Source organism: Loxodonta africana, chromosome 9, assembly GCF_030014295.1.
Source record: "Loxodonta africana isolate mLoxAfr1 chromosome 9, mLoxAfr1.hap2, whole genome shotgun sequence".
In the NCBI taxonomy this organism is placed as follows: Eukaryota; Metazoa; Chordata; class Mammalia; order Proboscidea; family Elephantidae; genus Loxodonta; species Loxodonta africana.
The window spans coordinates 35,505,977-35,529,180 of record NC_087350.1 but is presented as its reverse complement, the minus strand read 5'-3'; the positions used below and the strand labels follow the sequence as shown (position 1 = coordinate 35,529,180).

General features: G+C 40.9%; 1 protein-coding gene across 2 annotated transcripts in view; it reads right to left on the bottom strand.

The window, feature by feature from the left end:
- The window catches only part of TRPM6 (transient receptor potential cation channel subfamily M member 6), a 195,589-nt gene that overhangs the window by 143,712 nt on the left and 28,673 nt on the right, over positions 1-23,204 (bottom strand). The window contains exon 1 of one of the 2 annotated variants that reach the window (XM_010587507.3): positions 19,921-20,002. The exons of the other annotated variant lie outside the window; for it this stretch is intronic. Within the exon in view, the coding sequence (XP_010585809.1) occupies positions 19,921-19,938 (18 nt within the window). The 5' untranslated portion in view covers positions 19,939-20,002. Of the gene's footprint in view, positions 1-19,920; positions 20,003-23,204 lie in introns of those variants that run through there. 2 annotated transcript variants of the gene reach the window in all.

Below are 23,204 nucleotides of genomic sequence, written 5' to 3'. Positions count from 1 at the left end.
CCACCACAGTACAACAAGCTGGCAGATGGATGGTGGAAGGTAGGTAGGGAACACACCTATTAATATCCCACTGGACACCCTATGGAGAAAACTGCAATACAACATTCCAGAGACTTCTATAATAAACAGACCTTTGCAACACATGCCTCAGAATATGTGGCTCTGCAGAAATCTACACTGAGGAAAGAGAAATTTGGGGTGAAGGTTAAGAGCAAATGTAATTAAAGATCACTGGACAATTGTATAAGTCAGGGCCAGGTGTAATGAAAGGAACGGAGTGAGGGATAAAAGACGGGAAGAAGGAACTGAGGAAAGGAGAAAGGGAGGGCAGGAAGGAACGAGAACAGGATAAATTTGCCTTTATCTCTAGCCTGTAAATAATCTCTACCAGCAAACTAGAGAAAATTTGCTCTCCCTGGGTGAATGACTCCAGAGGTTATTAGAGTAATTTCCAGCTGTAAATGTTCATCAGCACTTTTAGCTGCACCTAGAAATAGATACTCCACCCTTAAAAAAAGCTAATCGTAATCACATCATGTAAACCCTTTGCAACTGTGTGCCGAATTGCCACATAGCAAACAGTGTTATTTCATTAAAATGCTGCACTTAGCTCTTGTATTCTAAGCCTTCACTCCTGGAACATGCCAAACCAGGCCCTGGCAACTTTTTTTTTTTTTAGAAAAAGTAATGCTGTAAACGGCACAGAATCCACAAGGTACAACAGATGATACAGGGAAAAGTTAAATCTGCCTCCTTTTTTATCCCTATATTCCTGCCGCCCAGTTTCCTTCCCCAAAAGCTAATCTCTGTTACAGTTTGTTGGGTAGTCTTCCAAAGATATTCTATGCATAGATAAACATGTTGTTGTCGTTAAGTGCCCTCAAGTCAGTTTGACCCTACATAGCGACCCTGTGTAGAACAGAACAAAGCACTGCCCAGTCCTGCCATCCTCACAATCTTTGTTATGCTTGAGCCCACTATTGAAGCCACTGTGCCAGTCCATCTCGTTGAGGTTCTTCCTCTTTTTCACTGACCCTCTGCTTTACCAAGCATGAGGTCCTTCTCCAGGGACTGATACCTCCTGATAACACATCCAAAGTCTGTGAGACATAGTCTAGCCATCCTTGTTTCTAAGGAGCATCTTGGCTGTACTTCTTCCAAGACAAAAGAATGAACTTCAAGTTCATTCTTTTGGCAGTCATGGTATATTCAATATACATAAGCATATATACTAAAAAAAAAAAACATAAATCAAGGCATATTATGCAAGTTGTTCTACATCTTGCTTCTTTTCTTCATTTATCAATAACTTGGATATCCTTACATATCTGTACACATAGAGCAGCTTCATTCTTTCAGGGGCTGCCCAGTGTTCCTTTTTGTATGAAAGCCGTACCATTTATTTAGTCAATCACCTATGGATGTATATTTAAATAGTTTCTCTTCTTAAGAAACATACATACAGTATAGCTTCCAAGTGCATGTGTATCTGTAGAATAAGTACCTAGAAATGAAATATCTAGATCAACTCAGATATTGCCATGATCCCCTCCATAGAGATTATACCAATTTACAAGCCCACCACAAAGTATGAGTTATTAGCAACTTTTAAACATTAGAGAATACACTGAGTGTAATGCATTTCAATTGCTTTAGGAAACTACAGTTTTGTCTCTCTTTTTTAATTTACACTCCTTCCTTCCGAAAAGATTTCATAATGACCAATCTCCTTCAATTTAAAAATAATAACAAGAAGTAAAATAAAAAGTGTCATTGCCAAAAGACCAATCTCCTTAAGCATTCAAAATGGCTTTGATTTTCAGAAGTTAAAAATTATCTTTAGAACTTTGAAAACACGTGAATATTGAGCAGCTACAAAGACAACTGAAGGCTAGAAGACCTCAACCAAAGGAAGCAGAGTGTTCTGGTTCTCTGATTCTATTTCTACAAAAGCCACTTTTTATATGAGAAGTAGCAGATGATAGTAGAGAGAAAAGAGACAGAGGAGTTGGAGGACTGGGTTGATGTTCTTACTGCCCACTGACTATCAGCAATTCATCCGACTCATCTGATGACTGGGTATATAAAACCTGCTCTATCTATCTTACCAGGTTTAATAAGAAACAAGAGAGTCTTCGTTCAAATTTAACCTATTCAAATCTGTACTCTTCATTTCCCCCACCAAACCCTGTTCCCCTTCCTATATGTCCAAAGTGCTTCCCAAATACCCAGGTGTCCAAGTGAGAAACTAGAGCATCATTGGTTCCTCCCCATCCTTACTTCCCATTTAATAAATCACCAAGGCCTACTGATTCTCTTAATTATCTCTTGCATCTGCCAACTCTCTGCAGCTATATTACCATTACCCTAGCTAAAGTTAAGGCACACTGGTGGTGCAGTGGTTAAAGTGCTTGGCTGCTAACTGAAAAGCTGATGGTTTGAACCTCCCAGAAGCTCCATGGGAGAAAGATGTGGCAGTTTGCTCCTGTAAAGATTACAGTCTTGAAAACCCTATAGGGCAATTCTCCTCTATCCTATAGTGTCACTGTGAGTTGGAATCAACTCAATGGCAATGAGTTTGGTTGGTTTTGTTTAGTTAAAGTCACCATTATTCTTGCCTGGATTGCCTCCCATGTAGTCTTTCTGCCTCCAATTTTCCCTTCTCCCATCCATTCTCTACAATTTATTACAGGCTCTAGACTATGCCTATTCTTAAAGTGGAGAGAGATTAAGTCAATCTCACCTAAAACTTTTCAATGGTTCTCCACTGTCTTCAGGGTGAAGTTTGAAAGTCCTTCACAAGGTTTACAGCCCACAGCCTACCACATTTTGGCTGCCCATTAAATATTTACTGAGTGAACAACCTGGCCACTGCTCCTTCTCCTTCATCTCTTGCCCCTCTGTACCTTAGACTCTGCATTCTAAAACCAATGAACAACTTTGAGCTCTCTGAATTCACCTCTAGGTCTTCATACACACTCTTGTCTCTGCCTAGAACACTCTCCATCCCCCTCTGCTCACCAATTTAGACTTCATATCTTCCAGAAGACTTTTCCGGAACCTCTCAAGCCTGAATCAGAATCTCCTTCCATAAGACCTCCGAGCCTTCTGCACTCACCCCAACAGACTCTAGTGTCATAACCTTCTTAGACCCACTATACTTCAAGTCCCGAAGGTGGGAACTGTTGTATTCAGTGTAGTATCCCCGGTGCCTAGCTGAGTTCTGGGCACCAAAACAAGCAAAAAAAAAAAAAAAAAAACATTGCTATGGAGTTGATTCCAACCCATAGTGAGTTTTGGGCACATACGTGAGCATTTTACTAGTGATTTCTAAAGTGTATTCTATATAACAAAGATATCACATGGGAGAAAAGAACATATGTTGTGACCACATAAGCATGTTGCAAGTATTATGACTATACAGAAGGGATACACTATCCAGCATTCCCCAAATACATTTGACCAAGTATCACCTCCGAGGGTATCACAAACTTGTTTCCACAGGATGCAATTTTGGGAGATTCTTTTCCAAGAAAATTCCACTAAATTATCAACTGAGAATGTGCCCTACTCTAAGTCTTTCATCTTAATTTAAGACTTTTCATCTTTAAGGTAAATTAAGATTTTTATCTCACTCTAAGATTTTTAACTTAAAAGATAGAGATCTGCAAGATTTTTATCTTACTTTAAGCTGTCATTTTGTCATACGGTGGCAGCTGGCTTGTTGCTATGATGCCGGAAGCTATGCTAAATGCTACTGGTATTCAAATACCAGTAGGGTCACCCATGGTGGACAGGTTTCAGCAGAGCTTCCAGACTAAGACAGACCAGAGAGAAAGGCCTGACAATCTACTTCTGACAATTAGCCAATGAAAACCCTGTGGATCACAACAGAATGTTGTCTGATACAGAGCTGGAAGATAAGCCCCTATGTTTGAAGGCACTCAAAATACACAGTGGCTGCAACAATGGACTCAAGCACACTAACAATTGTGAAGATGGCACAAGACTGGGCAATATTTCCTTCTGTTGTATATGCGGTCACGTGAGTTGAAGATGACAGCAACTAACAACAAAAGCAAACCATTTTTTGTTCAAAAAGAAAAACTCACATCCTGAATAACTTAATTCCCCTAAAATTCTGAAAGGAAAAAGGTATTTTTATAGAAAAAGGGAGGTCCAAGAAGTTGAGATTCAGAATTCAGTCAGGACCAAGAGTCTGTGAATAAATTAGATTGTTGTCGTTATTGTTGTTAGCTGCCGTTAAGTCCAACCCAGAGTCATGGCGACCCCATGCACAACGCGATTGGACCGTTGGGTCCCAAAGGGTTTTTATTGGCTGATATTTCAGAAGTAGATCACGGGCCTTCCTAGTCTGGTTTATCACTTGGTAGAATAAAAATCCCCAGTTTCTATTTTCTTCTAAATTTTATTAATTTGTTGTTGTTGTTGAGAATATACACAGCAAAACATACACCAATTCAACAGTTTCTACATTTACCATTTAGTGACATTGATTACATTCTTGGAGGTGTGCAACCATTGTCACCCTCCTTTTCTGTCCCAATTTCTACTTCTTGCCGTTACTTGATTTTCGAAGTTCCAATGCTGTTAGAGGCTGACTGTATTTTCAGTGCAATTCAGGAAGGAAAGGGGAGCATTGCTGCCCCACAATGCCTTTCTCTAAGTCACTGAGGAGCCATACTACAGGATAGACTTCCGTTTGTACTGAGTTGTGATTATTAAGATGTTTCTTACGTATTTAATTTCTTCTGATTTTGTAAAATGAGAAAAAATATATTCTAAGGAAGAGACCTTGAAATGACCCAAAAAGGCAATTATAAAAGAGGGATTAAACAAAAAACACCGCCCAAAAAAAAGCTTTTCTTTTTTTAAGAATGTGTCATTCAAGTGCTCATTAACATTTCATGATAATTTTGTGTTTATAAGGAGTGACATTTTATCCTAGCCACCTTCAGTTGCAAACCCAGGTACAAAAAACATCCTTGTCTGTAGGTCAGAGAACAAAAGGGACAAAATAATGTAATTCCGGTATCTCTCAGAAGCTCTCAGCCTAGCCCTGACAGCAGTTCTTCCCTTTAGTTAAAGCAGAGATTCTGACTCTGAGAAGACCTCACAGAGAAGTATCTGAAGGATTCCCTCAGGATAAATAGCCCCTCCTCCTCACACTCAGGTATTTGCTCACCTGAAGCTCCTAGGGAGCAAAATGCAATTCTGCAATTTTAGTCTGAAATTTAACCTCTATAAGGGTGGCTTCTCAAGAATGTGGTTTCCTTAAGAGCAGTGAGTGTAAGAAGCGCAAAAGACCCAAACCTGAGCCTATGGCTGGCCTCTAAGCCCCTTTCAAGATAAAGATCCAACCTGTAAAGTTTTCACCACTTCAGGATTCCCTCCTAGTTTGCCTTTCTTCAAGCTATTCTAAAAACTCTAGCTAATGTTACAAGGATTTTAAATTTTAAGACTTTGGACAATCTTCTCTAGTTTATTCCAATAATATCTACTTCCTTGACCTTCGGATCAAAGAGCAAAACTGCCGGTGTAGAATGCTGAAACTCTCTAGGCCAGAAAAGAACAAAGACTGAGGGGTCTTTTGTTTGTTTGTTTTGTCATTTTATTTTGTTTTCTTAAGCCACTCGAAAGCAGACACAGACAGTGGGGACAAAGGTTAGAGAGGATTAACTGACCCAGGCCAAGGATCTGTAAAGTACCCTATGGACTTGTTTAAACAAGCAAATCTGCCCTGGAAGAAATTCTCTTCTCTGAGAAGATTACAAAATTCAGTTTACAAAAACCTCATTGCCTTTAAAAGGGCAGTAGAGAATATCTATCTTTTCAGGAAGAAGGAAGGGGTTTTCATTTTCAAAGACCACTGACATATTCTGTAAAAAACAATATAAATAGCGGCTTAACAATCGATTGAGAACTTTCTATGTGCCCACACAATGCAAAGCACTTTGCTTATGTTAACTTATTTAATCCACAGGAGAGCACCTATGAAGTAGGTGCTGTTATTGTTGTTGTTGTTGGGTGCCATCGAATTGATTTTGACTCATAGAAGAACTGCCGCATAAGGTTTTCTAGGCAATAATCTTTATGGGAGAAGACTGCCAGGTCTTTCTCTCTCAGAGCCGCTGGGTAGGTTCGAACCGTCAACCTTTCAGTTAGCAACTGAGAGTATAACGACTGTGCCACCAGGGCTCCCTAGGTGCTGTTAGTATCCCCTTTTTACAAATGAGCATATGGAGTCTTAGAAGGGTAGGGCAATTTACCTAAAGACAAAACAGCTCATAAGTGACACTAGGATTGCAACACAGGCAACCTGACTCCCGCCCATGTCTTTAACCACTTCACTTCACCACCACGTACCCTCAGAACTTGCACTAACACCAATCCCTGAAGCTGTCAGGTGTTTCAGGCTTTACAAATCACTTTCCTGATCAAGCAAATGCCTGCCACATACCACGCCCTCTGTAGGTATCCTCAGACACATAAGTCAGGAGGGTCACAAACCCCTAGAAATTACATACTAGCTTTTGCATAGAGGTGAGTATGTGTATTTTTCAGAAGAAAAACCTCAGGAGCTGTACCCAAAAAAAAGAGCCACACAAAGGATCTGAGCAGTTCTCCAAAGTAGAGATACACATGGCTAATAAGCACATGAAAAGATGCTCAACATCATTAATCAGTAGAGAAATGCAAATCAAAACCACAGTGAGATACTTTTTCATACCCACTAGGATGACTATGGAGCCCTGGTGGCACAGTGGTTAAGAGCTTGGCTGCTAACCAAAAGGTTGGCAGTTTGAATTCACCAGCCACTCCTTGGAAACCCTATGGGGCAGTTTTACTCTGTCCTAGGGGGTCGCTATGAAATGAAATTGATGCAATGTGAAGAAACTGGAACTATCATACATTGCTGGTGAGACTGTAAAATGGTGCAGCCACTCTGGGAAACAGTGTGGCAGTGTCTTTAAACCATTGCCATCAAGTCGATTCCAACTCATGGCAACCCCATAGGACAGAGTAGAACTGCCTCATAGGGTTTCCAGGGAGCACCTGGTGGATTCAAACTGCCAACCTTTTGGTTAGCAACCAAACTCTTAACCACTACTCCACCAGGGTTTCCAAACATAGAGTTACTATATAATAAACAATATGTATAGTAATCACAGAGTTACTATATAATCCAGTAATTCCACTCCTAGGTATATGCCCAATAAAAATAAAAACACATATCCATATAAAACCATTTAATTCTCCTAAAATCCAGATTTCTGGGTCCATGGAGTGGGGGTGACCCACCCAGGCCATTTGCCCTTTTGAACCTTGAGCCTTTAAAGAACTGTTTGCCTAAAACCCATTGCCGCCAAGTGGAACTGCTCCCTAGCAATCCCAAGGAACAGCTAGTAGGTTAGAACTGCCAACCTTCTCATTAGTAGCCAAGCTCTTAACCACTGAGCCACCAGGGCTCTACAGCTTAGCAGAGATGTTTTGCCTTAGGCATTGAGCTCCTTTGGAGAATTACAATGACCTTCAGGAAACTACCCTTCCCAACCCACCTACATAACATGCCTTCACTATCCCTTCTTCAGAGTGCTTTCCCAATACCTTCAGGTTGACACTGCCCAGTTCAAATCACATCTACTCACAATACTCTGTTACACTAATTTTTGATGTTTCTCTGAGCATTTAGGTTTTTAACATTGTATATGAATGTTTATGGCAGTATTATTTATAATAACCAAAAAGTGGAAACAATCCAAATGTCCATCTACTAAAGAATGGATAAACAAAATGGAGTATATCCATACAAAAGAATATTCTTCAATCACAAAAAAAATTAAGTACTAATACATGGTATTTCTGTCCATAGAGACAGAAAGTGATTTACTAACCTACGGCCTATGGCTGGTGGGGATGGTAGTCTGAGGGATGTCAGCTGACGGAAGTGGAGTTTTTTGGCGGGGGTAAAGAAAATGCTATAAAATTGATTGTGGTGAAGGAATCCCAACTCTGTGAATGTACTGAAAGCCATTGAATTGAACACTTTAAATAAGTGAAATGCATGACGTGTGAATTAGATTTTGATAGAGCTTTTAATTCTTTTTAAAAGAGGGGGGAACAGGAAGGAATGAAGTGGGGGAGGAAGAAAGAAAAGAAAGGAAGGGAGGGAGGGAAGAAAGTCCAGAGCAGAAAACAAAAATTACAAATAAAAATAAATAACAGTCCATAGGCAGAAAGCATGCCACAAATGAGTTTTGTTCAGCCCACGCGGTGTTTTTAAAAATCTTTTGAAATGTAACAAAATATAAAAACTAAGGAATTTCACATACAAAAAGAATCTGTACTTTTGTATTTTTTTGAAAAAACAGAATCATGTAACACTGGGCCTGCACCCCACAAAAGGCTGGTGTGCCTGAGGGTTGGCAGCCAATTTAAGGGTAGGCAGAACTTCCACTAACCAGTTTGCCTTAGTCCCCATCAGGCTGGATTCCCGTGCTGGTCTGAATGTATGAAACTCTGATTTTTTGCTTTCCTCCAATTCCCAAAGGAATCTCTGGCTCAAACAGATTCACGGTTCTTAGAAAAAGGTGACTATTTGATTTGGTTAAGAGCTGTAGCTGCTAACCAAAAATTTGGTCGTCAGTTTGAATCCACCAGCCACTCCTTGGAAACTTCATGGGGCAGTTCTACTCTGTCCTATAGGGTCATTATGAGTTGGAATCGACTTGACAGCAACAGGTTTGGTTTTGGGGTTTATTTGTTGTACAGATAAGGAAACCGAGGTGATTTGCCTGAGGCCAGAAGAGGGTAGAACAGGGTTTTCTGGCTCTTGATTCCTTTTACTGGAGTTCCTGGATGGTAAAAACAGTTAAGTTGCTCCACTGCTAACCAAAAGTTGGAAGTTGGAGTGCACTCGGAGGTGCCTTTGAAGGAAGGCCTGGTGATCTACTTTCAAAAAGCCAGCCATTCAAAACACATGGGGTCACTATTGAGATAGATAGGGTTAACTGCGCTGGGGGAACAAAAGAGCTGTTAAAAGATTACTATCTAGAAGCTGGGTAAACAGGAACCATACCCTGTCAACATGAGATAAGGTTGAAACAACTTTTTGCTATCTCCTTCTTAGTGTTTTTCTAGTCCCTTCCCCCCTTTACAGGCTACACATGTGCAGAAGAACAAAATGTGACCACTGTTTCGCTGTTTAACCTTTCTTAGCCCTCCAGAGGTGGCGATGTAGTGCCAAAGATCAGTGTGCTTGTGCTATATCCCATAATAAGTGATGCCAAGGGCTGCCGAGAGGACTCCATCTTGAATATCAGAGGGTTCTACATTGGATTCCAAATGAGTGCACAACCTAATTAGCATACACCGCCATTTTGAGAAGTACCCACCCCTTGAAAGAAGCCCACTAAATATTCATTACTCTGTTGTCTCCACTGAACCCATGTAAGCCCTAGCCTCACTTTCCTTTTTGAGTCAATCTTTTGGAGAAACTTAGACCCCACTGACTCCTTTTGCTTGACTCAAGTGAAATAAAGCTTGCTGAAGATAAAGTTTGTCTTTTGAGTGTATTCTTACTAGGGAAGAGACAAGGACTCTTTGTGTCAGATTGGTGATTGGTAACACTATGAATGCCAATAGACTCAACAGCAACTGGTAGTGGTGGTGGTGGTGGTGGCGGTGGTTCCTGTTACTACTCTTCTCACCCCCCTGCTAATATGTCTAGAGAGCTGAGGCCCCTGGGTGGCACAAGTCATTTGCACTCAACTCCTAACCTAAAGGCTGGTTGGTTCAAACCCACCCAGCAGCACCGAGGAAAGAAAGGCCTGTAATGGGCTTCCATAAGATTACAGCCAAGAAAACACTATGGAGCAGTCCTACTCTGTAACACACAGGGTCGCCGTGAGGTGGAATTGACTCGACTGCAATGGGTTTTTTTAATTAGCACACCCTGATCCTTTTTCAGGTTCCAGCTGAGGGAAAGCAGTGAGAAAGGAAAGAATAGGACAGCCGAAATATGTCATACGATTTCCAGACCCTATAATCTTTTGATCACAAGCAAAAAGTTGTGACCTCACCCAAATTTCTTTGATTTGTGGGCAACTTGAGAGGGTCCTTCTGGTTGGTATCCCAACACAACCAGACACTAGGGAAGGTGAAGAGAATGTCAAATTTGCACACAAGCAGAGAGGAAAAGAATTCCCTAAGAGGCAATGCATTTTCCCATAGGTTACCCAACTATATGCTCCAGGAATCACAAGTTTCTGGCCAGCGGGGATGTTTCCTTCCCTGGCCATGTGGTCTGCTCAAGTCAAAAATGACCATCTGTACAGTTTCTGTTCGGAGCATGCAAAGTTTTTGAAAATAAATAGTGGCGATAGTTGCGCACACACACACACACACACACACACAAAATGTAAGAATCTTCCAGTCCACAACCAGTAAGTGAGGTGAGAATTTAGTCATTCAGGTCATTCACCCCAGTGGACTTTGAGTCTTCCTGGAATGAAATTCTGAAAGACAGCCACAGAATTTAGGGAGTGGTGGAAGAATGGTGAACGGTCAAATTCACCAGGCTGATCTCGCCCATGAAAATATTGCACAGTCAGAATCCAGACCTCCATTCAGTCCCAAACTATTTCAACCAGATCCAAAGCCAGGAAGGGGCAGATGACCCTTCCCAGTCAGGCTTAGGCTATAAACCAAACACGCCCACAGGGAAAATGCAGGTAAACCAGCGCTGGGGAAGATATTTGTCTTCTGCTACCAAGTAAATTTCCTCTTTTCAAAACAAAGTGGACTGGGCAGCTCTTGAAGAAAAAAGTTATGTTCTCTTGAAAACCCTAAGAAAGAATCTAGCCTCAGAGGCAAACTAAATGACCACTTCAATGGAAACAACAACACTCATGTCACCATCAAGAGGAATGGAAAATTTTGGCTGCCTCTAGCAAGAGCACCTGGTAAAAGCCATGTTACCAAGTCAGTCAGAAGACAGTTCCCAGGAGCAGTTCACTGCCACTCCCTTCATCCACCCTAGAAAAGGGCAAAAGTTATGGATGCCAGGCAAAAGTTGAATTCCAGCTGAAATAAGACACAATCACCATATTCAAAGTGTAGGACAAATCTCATTATAAGGTGTTTCTGTGAAAATCTATTTCTATATCTCAAGTCTATGGCTCTGTTGATCTGGGGCATGCAAAATATGGGGCTTATGATTTTACACAGAGAAAGAGAAACTTGATTGTATGATGCCTATACTGTAGGACAGGGGTCTTGGGTAGTGAAAATGTTAAGCATTCAACTTCTAAACAAAAGGGGTGGAGGCTCAAGTCCACTCAGAGATACCTCAGAAGAAAGGCCTAGTGGTCTACTCCAAAATATATATATTTTTTAAACCCATTGCCATCAAGTTGTTTCCAACTCATAGCAACCCTATAGGACAGAGCAGAACTGCCCCACAGAGTTTCCAAGAAGCAGCTGGTGGATTTGAACTGCCAATGTTTTTGTTAGGAGCTGTACCTCTTAACCACTACACCAGCAGGGTTTCCTAAACAAACCCATTGCCATCAAGTCAATTCTGACTCACAGTGACCCTATACAGCAGAATAGAACTGCCCAAAATATTAGCCACTGAGAACAGTATGGAGCACAGTTCTGCTCTAACACACTGGCACTGGTACTCTAGGAGAGGAACCAAAAAGCTAAATTAAAGCTGCAGCTGAGCTCAATTCCATCATTGTGAAGGATCTCACCATCCTGCTCTACCTCAAAAATAAAATATGTTTCATTCACTGTCTATTCCTAGGTCCTGGAACAGAGCTTGGCATTCAATAAATATGTATTGGTCTAATGAATTTAAAGAGTGATTGGTCATGAAGAGGACAGTGCAAAGGTGGTGGTATTGTTTTTAGTAGCTGTGAGATTCTTTCCAACTCAGGGAGACCTCATGTATATCAGAGCAGAACTGTGCTCCATAGGATTTTCAAGGCTGTGACCTTTCAGAAGCAGATCACCAACCAAGCCTATATTCTGAGGCATCGCTGGGTGGGTTTGAACCGCCAACCTTTAGTGGCTACCAGTTGAGAGCTTAAACATTTGCACCACCCAGGGACTCCTAAAGGTGGCATAGTTAACGAAAACTGTTTTCAAATACTGTGTGCATACTCTTGATTGGTCCAACTCATCTGAACATATTATTCAAGAAGCCATCAATAAGAATTGACATGGAAAGATCTCCAAAAACTATTAAGTGTATAGTTACACATCAATATATATACAGTATGATTCCACTTGTATATAAATTATAATAATAAATACACACCCATAACCAAGACCGGAAACCCTGGTGGCAATGGGTCTGGTTTTTTGTTTTCTTAACCAAGCCCATTGCTGTCGAGTCAATTCCGACTCATAACAACCCTGTAGGACAGAGTAAAACCGCCTCATAGAGTTTCCAAGGAGCACCTGGTAGATTTGAACTGCTGATTCTCTGGTTAGCAGCCATAGCTCTTAACCTCTATGCCACCAAGGTTTTGTGTACACCTAAATAATATACTGCATACTAATAACAGATTGATTACATCTGGATTGGAGGGAATGGTGGATAAGGCGTTGAAGGAATTTTCTGTTTGAATTTCTATTTGTAGCATTTGAATTACTTACAAGAAAATATTTGTGTATCATTAGTGGAAATCTCTTAAGGAAAAAAAAATCTGAAGCGTCCAGTCTAAGATGGACTAGGAAGAGAGGCCTGGTGATCTACTTCCAAAAATCAGCCAATGAAAATCCTGTGGATCACAACTGTCTGATCTGCAACCAATCATGGGGATGAAATAGGACCACGTAGTTTTCATTCTGTTGTGCATTGGGTCACTATGAGTCAGGGGCCAATTTGACAACAGCTAACTATGACTTAACGGCAATGGGTTTGATTTTTTTGTTTGTTTGTTTGTTTTAACAACAACAGTGGAAATATTTTAAGAAAAAAATCTGGAAGGATTTTAGGGATCAAACTGTGCCCTCCCCTCAAAAAAACGTGTTAGAAAACTAACCTTTATACCTGCGGATATAATCCCATTCGGGAATAGAGTTTTCTCTGTTATATTAATAAAGTCATATCAGTGTAGGGTGTGTCTTAAGCTAATCGTTTTTGAGATATAAAAACAGATTAGGCACGGAAGCAAGGAAACACAAATGGGGGAAGATAGGTGCCACACCACTTGAAGATCTCCAGGGAACCGAGGGGGATAGAAGCTGAAAAGAGACAAGGACAGAGCTGACATAGAAATAAAGTCTTTTACAGCTGATGCCCTAAATTCTGATTTATAGGACCCCTGGTGGCACAATTAAGCCTTTGCCTACTAACCAAAAGGTTGGTGGTTTGAATCTACCAGCAGCTCTGCAGGAGAAAAGACCTGGTGACCTACTCCTGCTCCCATAAAGATTATAGCCTAGGAAACCCTATGGGGTAATTCTATTCTGTCACATAAAAAAAAATAAATAAAAAACCACTGCTGTTGAGTCAATTGTGACTCATAGTGACTCTGTAGGACAGAGTAGAACTGCCTCATTTACAGCCTTCTGAGATTGTAAATCTTTACAGAAACAGACTGCCACATCTTTCTCCTGAGGAGCGCTGGTGAGTTCAAACTGCTGACCTTTTGGTTCGCCCGTGAGCACTTTAACCACTGTGCCACCAGGGCATCTATGGACTTAATGACACACAACAACAACAGTCTCTTAAACTGAGAGAAAATAAATTTCTCCTTGTTAAAGCCACCATTTGTGGTTATATCTGTTATAACAGCACTAGATAACTAAGACAAAGGATAACGTGCTTTAAGAATATATCAGTTCAAGTTACCTTACATGCACCCTTTCTCAGAAAGCTACTGGAGTATGTGCTTCACCAAAATGATGGAAGAAAACAAGAAAGAGTAAAACACCCAGTGCCGCTGAGTCGATTCCGACTCATAGTGACATATAATATAGGAAATACGATCCAATACAGCAGAGAGACAATAGGAATGCCCAAGATGATAGAGAAGAGGGACCCCAAAATAACATCTGTGCATTAAACATCAAGGGGAACCAGTCCAGACTGGCTAAGCAGGTCAAAAGGCCCCAGAAAACCTGTATTCAAGAAGGTAATACTGATTAAAACAGCTATCCCACTGGAACATCTTGAGAGGAGGTTCAGACACCTGATGAAGAATTTGGGGTTGAATAAGTAAAAACTCCATAGTAAATTCTGCACACCCGCATAAAGACAATTCCAAGAAAAACAAAAGAAAGGGAAAGTAAGCATAGAATACTACATAACCCAATTCTTATTCGTGTTTCAGAAGGCATAATAATGTTGACCTAATAAAATATTAATATAGCCAAAAAGTATGAGATGACTATACTCCAAGGATGGATGGAAGGAGCAAGAAGATGCATATGAGTGGCAGGAACGGGAAGGTAATGAAAACTAAAGCCTTATGTTCCATGCTGGAAAGTCAATATATGATGATTGAACCTGAAAAAATCAAGGAGGAGCAATATAAGTACTATTTAGAGACATGAATAAATACTAGCTAAAGGAAATGAAAAGCAGGAAATAATGGAAGATTCTACTGTTTTTAGTAATAAATCTTACGGAATTATTTGACTATAAGCTGTATGTATTTAAAACTTCAATAAAAGTGAAAAGAAAAATACTGAGATCCACATCAGTATATGTTACTTAACAGTTAGCTTTTTTTTACCTGAAAGAGTTACCGTGTAGAACTCTGATGTGATACAAAGAAATAACAATGTTACAGGTAGGACAGCCACTTTCAGTTCCAACACTGTCAGATTGTTCCAAAAGTGTGATGAAAGTCACTCTGAGATTGTTTGGGCTCTTTAGCCTATACTTAAAATCCATGACCTAAAAAACAGTTATTTAAAAAAAAATTTTTTTAAAGATAAAATAAAACCCAATGAGAAAAGAAAGAGGCAAGACATTCAGGTACAGTGTTTACTAAATGCTTGATAGTTTTGGTATAGAGATCTTGTCCCAAAATTAGTTAGAGAACTGAAAATGGGCAAAATGAGACCAAAAATTGTGGCAAGTCATCAATATATTGCATGGTTCTTTTCCCTTTCCTCTGGGCTACAATCAACTCAAGATGCTATTCATTTCAATAACAGGGGTTGCTATTCTTATCTATCAAGACAAATTTAATAAATATCCAGGGTACTAGTCCCCAGTCTTGGGCCAAAAAAGGAAGCTCATGCTGAGTCCCATCTAAAATGGTCTACAACCCCCGGTGGGAAGGCAAAGAAACAGCCAAACAGATTATTACAGCCAAACCCAGATGAGATAATGGATGCCAATTGAGCCAAAACATCTAATGCTTTATAAGTCATGGAAGAATCTGTGTGAGAGTTCCAAAATTGAGGCACCTGAATCTTATCAGAATGATTCGCCCAAGTCTGAGCTCCTTTTACTTCCCCTGCCACAGTCAAAACTTTAGTCAGACTTAAGCACATAACAAAAGATTTCCCCTGCAACTGTCAAACTCTTGGATAGACTTAAAAGTACATAACAAAGGAAACATTTTTCTCTGTGGTTAAACTAAGGATACTGAAAGAACATTCCTAAGGGAAACTCTTGCATCAAGGAATCCCCTCAGAAGCCCTCAGAAATGTTCTAAGATAATTACCTTGTGACTACCCTGTAAAACACCCCTAGGTCATGTATTTAAACTAACCAATCCAAATAGCCCACATTTGTGTTTCCAACCAATCACTGTAAAGCTCCTCCCCGTTGAAATTGTCCCACCTCTTGCTTACCTAATCTTGCAACTTCCAATCAGAATGTTGTATTTTAACTAACAGAAAGATTAACCAGAGTAGCAGAATACAAGATGAACATACAAAAATCAGTTGGATTCCTGTACACCAATAAACAGAACTACGAAAAGGAAATCAGGAAAGCAACACCATTTACAATAGTCCCTAAAAAAATAACATACTTAGGAATAAATCTTACCAGGGTCATAAAAGACCTATACAAAGAAAACTACAAAACACTACTGCAAGAAGCCAAAAGAGACCTACATAAATGGAAAAACATACCATCCTCATGGATAGGTAGACTCAACATTGTGAAAATGTCAATTTTACCCAAAGCCAGCTACAAAGACAATGCAATCCCAATTCAAATACCAACAGCATTCTTTAACAAGATGGAAAAACTAATCATTAACTTTATACGGAAAAGAAAGAGGCCACGGATAAGTAAAGCACTATTGAAGAAAAAGAAGAAAGTAGGAGGACTCATATTACCTGACCTCACAATCTACTATACAGATACACTAGTCAAAACAGCCTGGTACTGGTACAATGACAGATGCAATGACCAATGGAACAGAATCGAGAACCCAGATATAAATCCATCCACCTATGGTCACCTGATCTTGAACAAATGCCCAAATTCCATTAAATGGGGAAAAGACAGTCTTTCTAACAAATAATGCTGGCAAAACTAGATGTCCATGTGTAAAAAAAATGAAACAGGATCCATACCTCACACCATACATAAAAACAATTTTGAAATCGATCAAAGACCTAAATATAAAACCAAAAACTATAAAGATCATAGAAGACAAAATAGGGTCAATGCTAGAGGCCCTAATACACGGGATAAACAGAATACAAACCATAACTAACAATATACAAACACCAGAAGATAAGCCAGATAACTGGGATATTCTAAAAGTTAAAAACTTATGCTTATCAAAAGACTTCACAAAAAGAGTAAAAAGAAAACCTACAGACTGGAGGAAAAAAATCAGTTATAACATAGGGAAGGCCAAAGACTTGATACCTTTGAATCATGGTGTTGGTGAAGAATATTGAATATAACATGGACTGCCAAAAGAACAAACAAATCTGTCCTGGAAGAAGTACAACCACAATGCTCCTTAGAAGCAATGATGGTGTGACTATGTCTCACATACTTTGGACATGTTACCAGAAGGGATCAGTCCCTGGAGGAGGACACCACACTTGGTAAAATAGAGGGTCAGCGAAAAAGAGGAAGATCCTCGATGAAATGGATTAAGCAGCAATGGGCTCAAGCATAACGACAATTGTGAGGATGGTGCAGGACTGGGCAGTGTTTCGTTCTTTTGTACATAGGGTAGCTATGAGTCAGAACCAACTCGATGGCACTTAACAACAACATGATATATCTGACAAAGATCTAATTTATAAAATCTATAGTAAAATCCCACACCTCCACAACAAAAAGACAAACAATACAATTAAAAGATGGGCGAAGGATACAAACAGACACTTCACCAAAGAAGACATTCAGGCAGCTAACAGACACATGAGGAAATACTCAAGAATACTAGCCATTAGAGAAATACAAATCAAAACTACAATGAGAAACCATCTCACCCTGACATTAGTGGCATGAATCAAAAAAACAGAATATAACAAATGTTGGATACACATACACACAATGAAATACTACGAAACCATAAAGAACAGTGATGAATCTGTGAAACATCTTACAACATGGAAGAGTCTATAGGGTATTACGCGGAGTGAAATAAGTCAATCACAAAAGGACAATAAAAACTCATGAAAAAGTTCACACACAAAAAGAAACAATCTGCCATGGTTAACAGGGAGAGGAGGGGTGGGGAGAGAAAACACTAGCTAGACAATAGATAAGAAATAACTTCGGTGAAGAGTAAGACAGTATACAATGCTTGAGAAGTCAGCACAACTTGACAAGGCAAGGTCATGGAAGTTTCATAGACATATCCAAACTCTCTGAGGGACTGAATTACTGCACTGAGGGCTGGGGGCCATGGTCTTGGGAGACACCTAACTAAACTGGTATAACGTAGTTTATAAAGAAAATATTCTACATTCTACTTTGGTGAGTAGCGTCTGGCATCTTAAACACTTGTGAGTGGCCATCTAAGATACTCTACTGGTCCCAACCAGTCTGGAGCAAGGGATAATGAAGAAAACCAAAGACACAAGGGAAAGATTAGTCCAAATAACTAATGGACCACAACTACCACAGCCTCAACCAGCCTGAATCCAGCACAACTAGATGGTGCCTGGCTACCACCACTGACTGCTCTGACAGGAATCACAATAGAGGATTCTGGACAGAGCTGGAGAAAAATGTAGAACAAAATTTTAACTCAAAAAGAAAGACCAGAATTACTGGTCTGACAGAGACTAGAGAAACCACAAGAGTATGGCCCCCGGACACCCTTTTAACTCAGTACTGAAGTCACTCCTGAGGTTCACCCTTCAGCCAAAGATTAGACAGGCCCATAAAACAAAATGAGACTAAATGGGGACACCAGCTCAGGGGCAAGGAGGAGAAGGCAGGAGGGGACAGGAAAACTGGTAACAGGGAATCCAAAGCCAAGAAGGGGAGAGTGTTGACATGTCCTAGGGTTGGCAACCAAGGTCACAAAACAATATGTGTATTATTTAATGAGAAATTATTTTACTCTGTAAACTTTCATTTAAAGTACAATAAAAAGAAAAAAAAGAATGTTGTATTTTACCTCATAAAAATGCCTCTGTGACTCCACCATTTTGGAGCATTTGGTTTCATTGTGTGAGATCAAGTGTGTCCCCAGTTTCAACTGTCTTGAACCTTCAATAAATATCTTTGCTTTTATTTTTAACAGAGCACCCGTTCTTGCTCATTGACAAATCCAAAGCAGATGCAAAACAAAACATCCAAACTTGTCTACAGAGGAAAAGACATTGAAGAACCATTTCCCACTTTGGCAGTTAAGGGTGATGCACCTTCTCCCTAGAGACACATGATCAAAAGCATATGTGTGAACAGAACATCTATGCTCTTTAGTGTTTTAAAGCACTGACCTGGGTTCAAATCTTAACTCTGATTTCCTCCCTCAGCTCCATTTCCACACCTGTAAACCTGGGTTTCTGGGTTAAACCAAGGAAGAGGGGGGTGATACTTAGACATCATAGGGTTATTGTAAAGATGAAATAACAATGAAATAATAACAGCAGTTAAAAACCAGTTGCCAATAGAGTCAACTCCGACTCATGGCGAACCCACGTGTATCACAGTAGAACTGTGTTCCACAGGGTTTTCAATGGCTGGTTTTTCAAAAGTAGATTGCCAGGGCTTTCTTCCAAGGCACCCATGCTGTTAAATGTTTTCACCACCCAAAAACAACAGCAAACTCTTCTTCTTGTTGTTAGTTGCAGTCAATTCTGACTTACTTTTAATTTAAAAAAAAAAACTTTTAATTAGAACCTGCTAAATACGTTAGGCGTTATTCTAAGTGCATGGCCTACAGCATTTTATCTAATCCTCAAATTATAGCAGCCATTTCACTTTCCAGATGAGGAAGGAGAAGCACAGAAGTTAAGAAACTTGCCCAAGACCTCAGCTAATAGGTAAGTGATGGAGCTGGGAAACTATTTCAGGCATCTGGCTCCAGAGAGTGTGCCCTTAACCAGACTATGCAAAAATGAGCTAGTGTTTGTCAAGCATCCTGTACAACGCTTGAAATGCAATGTGCTCAATAAATGGTATTTCTTATTCACATACAATGTGTGCAAGTTCAGACTAAATAGGTAAGTGATAGCCACTTTGACGTTTGCCGGTCTTATAAGAGACTAAGGCAGCGCCAGAATCTTTACTCCTCTCCCTCAAGTCCCTTCTTTCCCAAGCTTTCCCTGCTCTGTCCCAGCGGCCCGGCCGTGGGGCACCCTCCCTCTCCAGGCCCCCAGAGCCACCTGCTGTGCTCGGCGCCAGCAGTCTGGAGAAGCCAACACGGAAGACTGGAGGCTGGGGGTCTAGGCGGCGCTGAGAAAGGGGATGGAGCGGAAAGCGGCTGAGTTTACCTTGATGTGCATTCTCATCGTTCTGGACTCCGCTGCCCGGTGCGCAGGCAGGCGCAGGGGTGCAGGTAGCAGCCCGGGCACTTCTGCCGCCGCCCACAACCGCGATGCCCAGCTCGCTCGCGTCCCCGCCCCTGTGACCTGCAGCCGCGGGCGGCCGGAGAGACGTGTCCCTGGCCGCTCAGAACTACCACCTACTCTCAGCCCGGCTCCCGACTCGCGCCTCGTCTGGACTCCCACGTCGCCGGCCGCGAGCGGACCTCTTCTCCCGCAATGTTTCCTCATCACCACAGGCTGAACCCCCGGCCCCGTTAGGTTTCCGCTGACACCACCCCCTCACTGGCCCGATTCCAGCTCCTAGAACAGGCTTGTGAGACCTGCCCTTAATAAAGCGCCCCATGTTGGCTGAAACCTCAGATGTGATCTTTATCTTTGGGTGGAGACTAGAAGACTTAAAGCCGGTTTTGTAAGTGCTAGCTATTCTGGGTACTAGTTGGATAGTTGCATGTCCAGTACCATCCAAAGCCACCTGGGTCCCTGGGCTCAGATCTGTGGAATCGCCTTAGGGCCCCTAAGCGTACCTGTGGGCCCTCCACAGCATGTTTGCTTTTATTCTTGACTTGCAGGCCCCAATACCAAAAACTTGTCTGAGCTTTTGACTTGTGGAGTCAGAAGACCTGGGCACCAACTCCACACACTGCCTTTTACAGCCTGTGGATTTGTTACGGTACCTTTTGGTCTCAGTCACCTCCTGTGAAGAAAGGCAGCAGTTCTGAACTTACTTAGACAAAAGGAGTATTTTGAGGATCAAATGAGGTGTTTACCATCATCAGATATTTTTATGATACTGCGTTCTTGGCTGAGTCAGTGTAGCGGCGTGTGGACATAAGTTCACGGCACTGCTTGTACCACCTAAGAGATACTGGGCATCTCCACGATGTTGGATAAACCCACTTCCATTAAGGGGTTGTCCTGGACAAATGAAATTGTTTAACGTGCTTTAAAATCTGTTGCCGGCAAGTCGATTCTGACTAACAGCCACCCTATTGGACAGAGTAGAACTGCCCCATGGGGTTTCCAAGAAGTGGCTGGTGGATTTGAACTGCCAACCTTTTGGTTAGCATCCACAGCTCTATCGCTATGCCATCGGTGTTCCAAAATGTCCTTTAAAGCACCATACAAATGTTTTTATTATTTCTGGTTTTTTCAGTTGGGATTTCTGGGCTAGGCAGTAATGATTAAGGCTGTGGTTAGTGATGATGGGTGGATCCCTGTATATGGGCACAGGTGGCACAAAGCATGTGGACAGATGATGCTGGCATTATTACAAGTGTTGTAAATAACAATGCTACTTATTCATTCCTGACACTGACTTAAAAATAAGAACTTCCCCATCGGTCCACCCTGAACCTTCTGCCCGGTGAGCTACCATTTGCAGATACAGTTAACAGCCCCTCCCCCCCAATTTCTCAATGTGGTTTTAATGGGTATTTCTTTATTTATTAGAAAATTTGAAAGGAGGGTGAGAATGGATGCACAACTCAAAGAATGTAATCAATGTCATTGAATCATACATGTTTATGTCCTACTTTGTATATTCTCAACAATATCAAAAATAAAATAAATTATTTTAAAAAAATTTGAACATCTGATGTGTATTGGCATTTTGTTGATGTTGTTTTTCTATGAACACATTTAATCGCCATTCCTCCCTTTGACCATCCCCTTCAAAAAGCTGACAATCTGTAAATAGTTTACAGGCTCAGAAGTTCCTCTAAGGCAAGTAATCTTCTAATTTGTGTTCTCCCTATGTCTCCGTGACCTGTTGGTCTTTCACAGGACTAGGAGCACTGTCAGGAGAGCTCTTAGAAATCTGCAAACCCACCAAGAAGACTGGACATTTGGAACCCAAGATTCTTCAGACTCTTGGTCCACTGTGACTACCATCCTCTAGCTTATCTCTTTGTTAAATCTACATATTAGGATGGACATAGCTTCTTTTCAGATCAAGCTTTAAGGTACATAGAGCCAAAATAAGAGGGTAATTCCAGAACTTAAGCCCTTCATGGATGAATCACTTTTTCTGTTTAATTTTTTGTTTATATAATGTTTTCTTGTTAATGGAATTCATGCTGAATCATTGAGTATGTCTGAATTTTTGGTAGGTAATGTGGAGTTTTTTCTGGCCTCATCCTAAAAATTCTACCCTCAGAGTCCAGAGGGACATACGTGTCCCCCTAACTCTACCACTAGAGTCCAGAGGAATACATGTGTCACACATCAAGATTTTTAAAAATCCACATTTTACCTTAAAAAAAAAACAATTGATTTAGCACTTCATACAATACCCCCTGTAAAAACTAATTTTGCAGCACACGCCTGTTTCTTCCATTTCAGTTACACAGACGCCCTCCTGCCAGCAGCATGTACTGTCAGTGGTATAGTACTTTACAAATAAACCCGAGAGGTGGGAAATACAGGTGGGATCTATATGGTCCACTCTTCATGAAAGGATTAAAGCTTCTGATGTGCTAGTTTATAAGCGGACTTTGGTTCCCAATCCCCAAGTGTATCAAAGTACAACTGGGCAGGAACCGCCTTGAAGGCAACTGGTTTGGTTTCGTTTGGTTGGTTCCCAAGCTGCTTCAGCAACACTCAAGGTATTTATTAAAAGTCAGATTTCCAGGCCCCACCCACCCCACTCACTAACCGCAGACCTCTAGTACCTGAATTTCTGGGATGGGACCCCCCCCCCCAGGAATCTGTATCTTTCACAAATATCTCAATGAATTAAAAATCTTGTCTCTAAAAGTCTTCTGATCTATGCCCAGAGACTAGCCATGAAATTTAAATTTTAGAATGTTCATTAGTAGTCTAGTGTGGTTTGATTCAGGTCAACAAATATTTCCTGAGCACAGACTGTTCGTCAGGCATCCTGCCGGGCACTGGAAATACAAAGATGAATACGACATTGTCCAGCCTGCAAATTTGTAGGAGGAAGATGAACAATCTAAATTGAGACAGTACCTGGGGCACTACTGGTAACCTTTATCAGCATAAACAGTGCTTTGTTTTCTCAGTTGCTACCCTCTCATCCCTTTCTTCTACTTCCCATTCTTTTCTCCTGTATTTTCTTCTCCTTTCTCTGACCTCTTTTTTCCCCCTGGTCTTTTAGGTCTTCCAGCCTTCCAATAGGTCATGTAGGCATTGTCACTGGCTGAATACTGATCAAACAAGGTCTTAAGATATTGCATCAACTTTTAAGGTAAACCTATTGATTTGGAAAT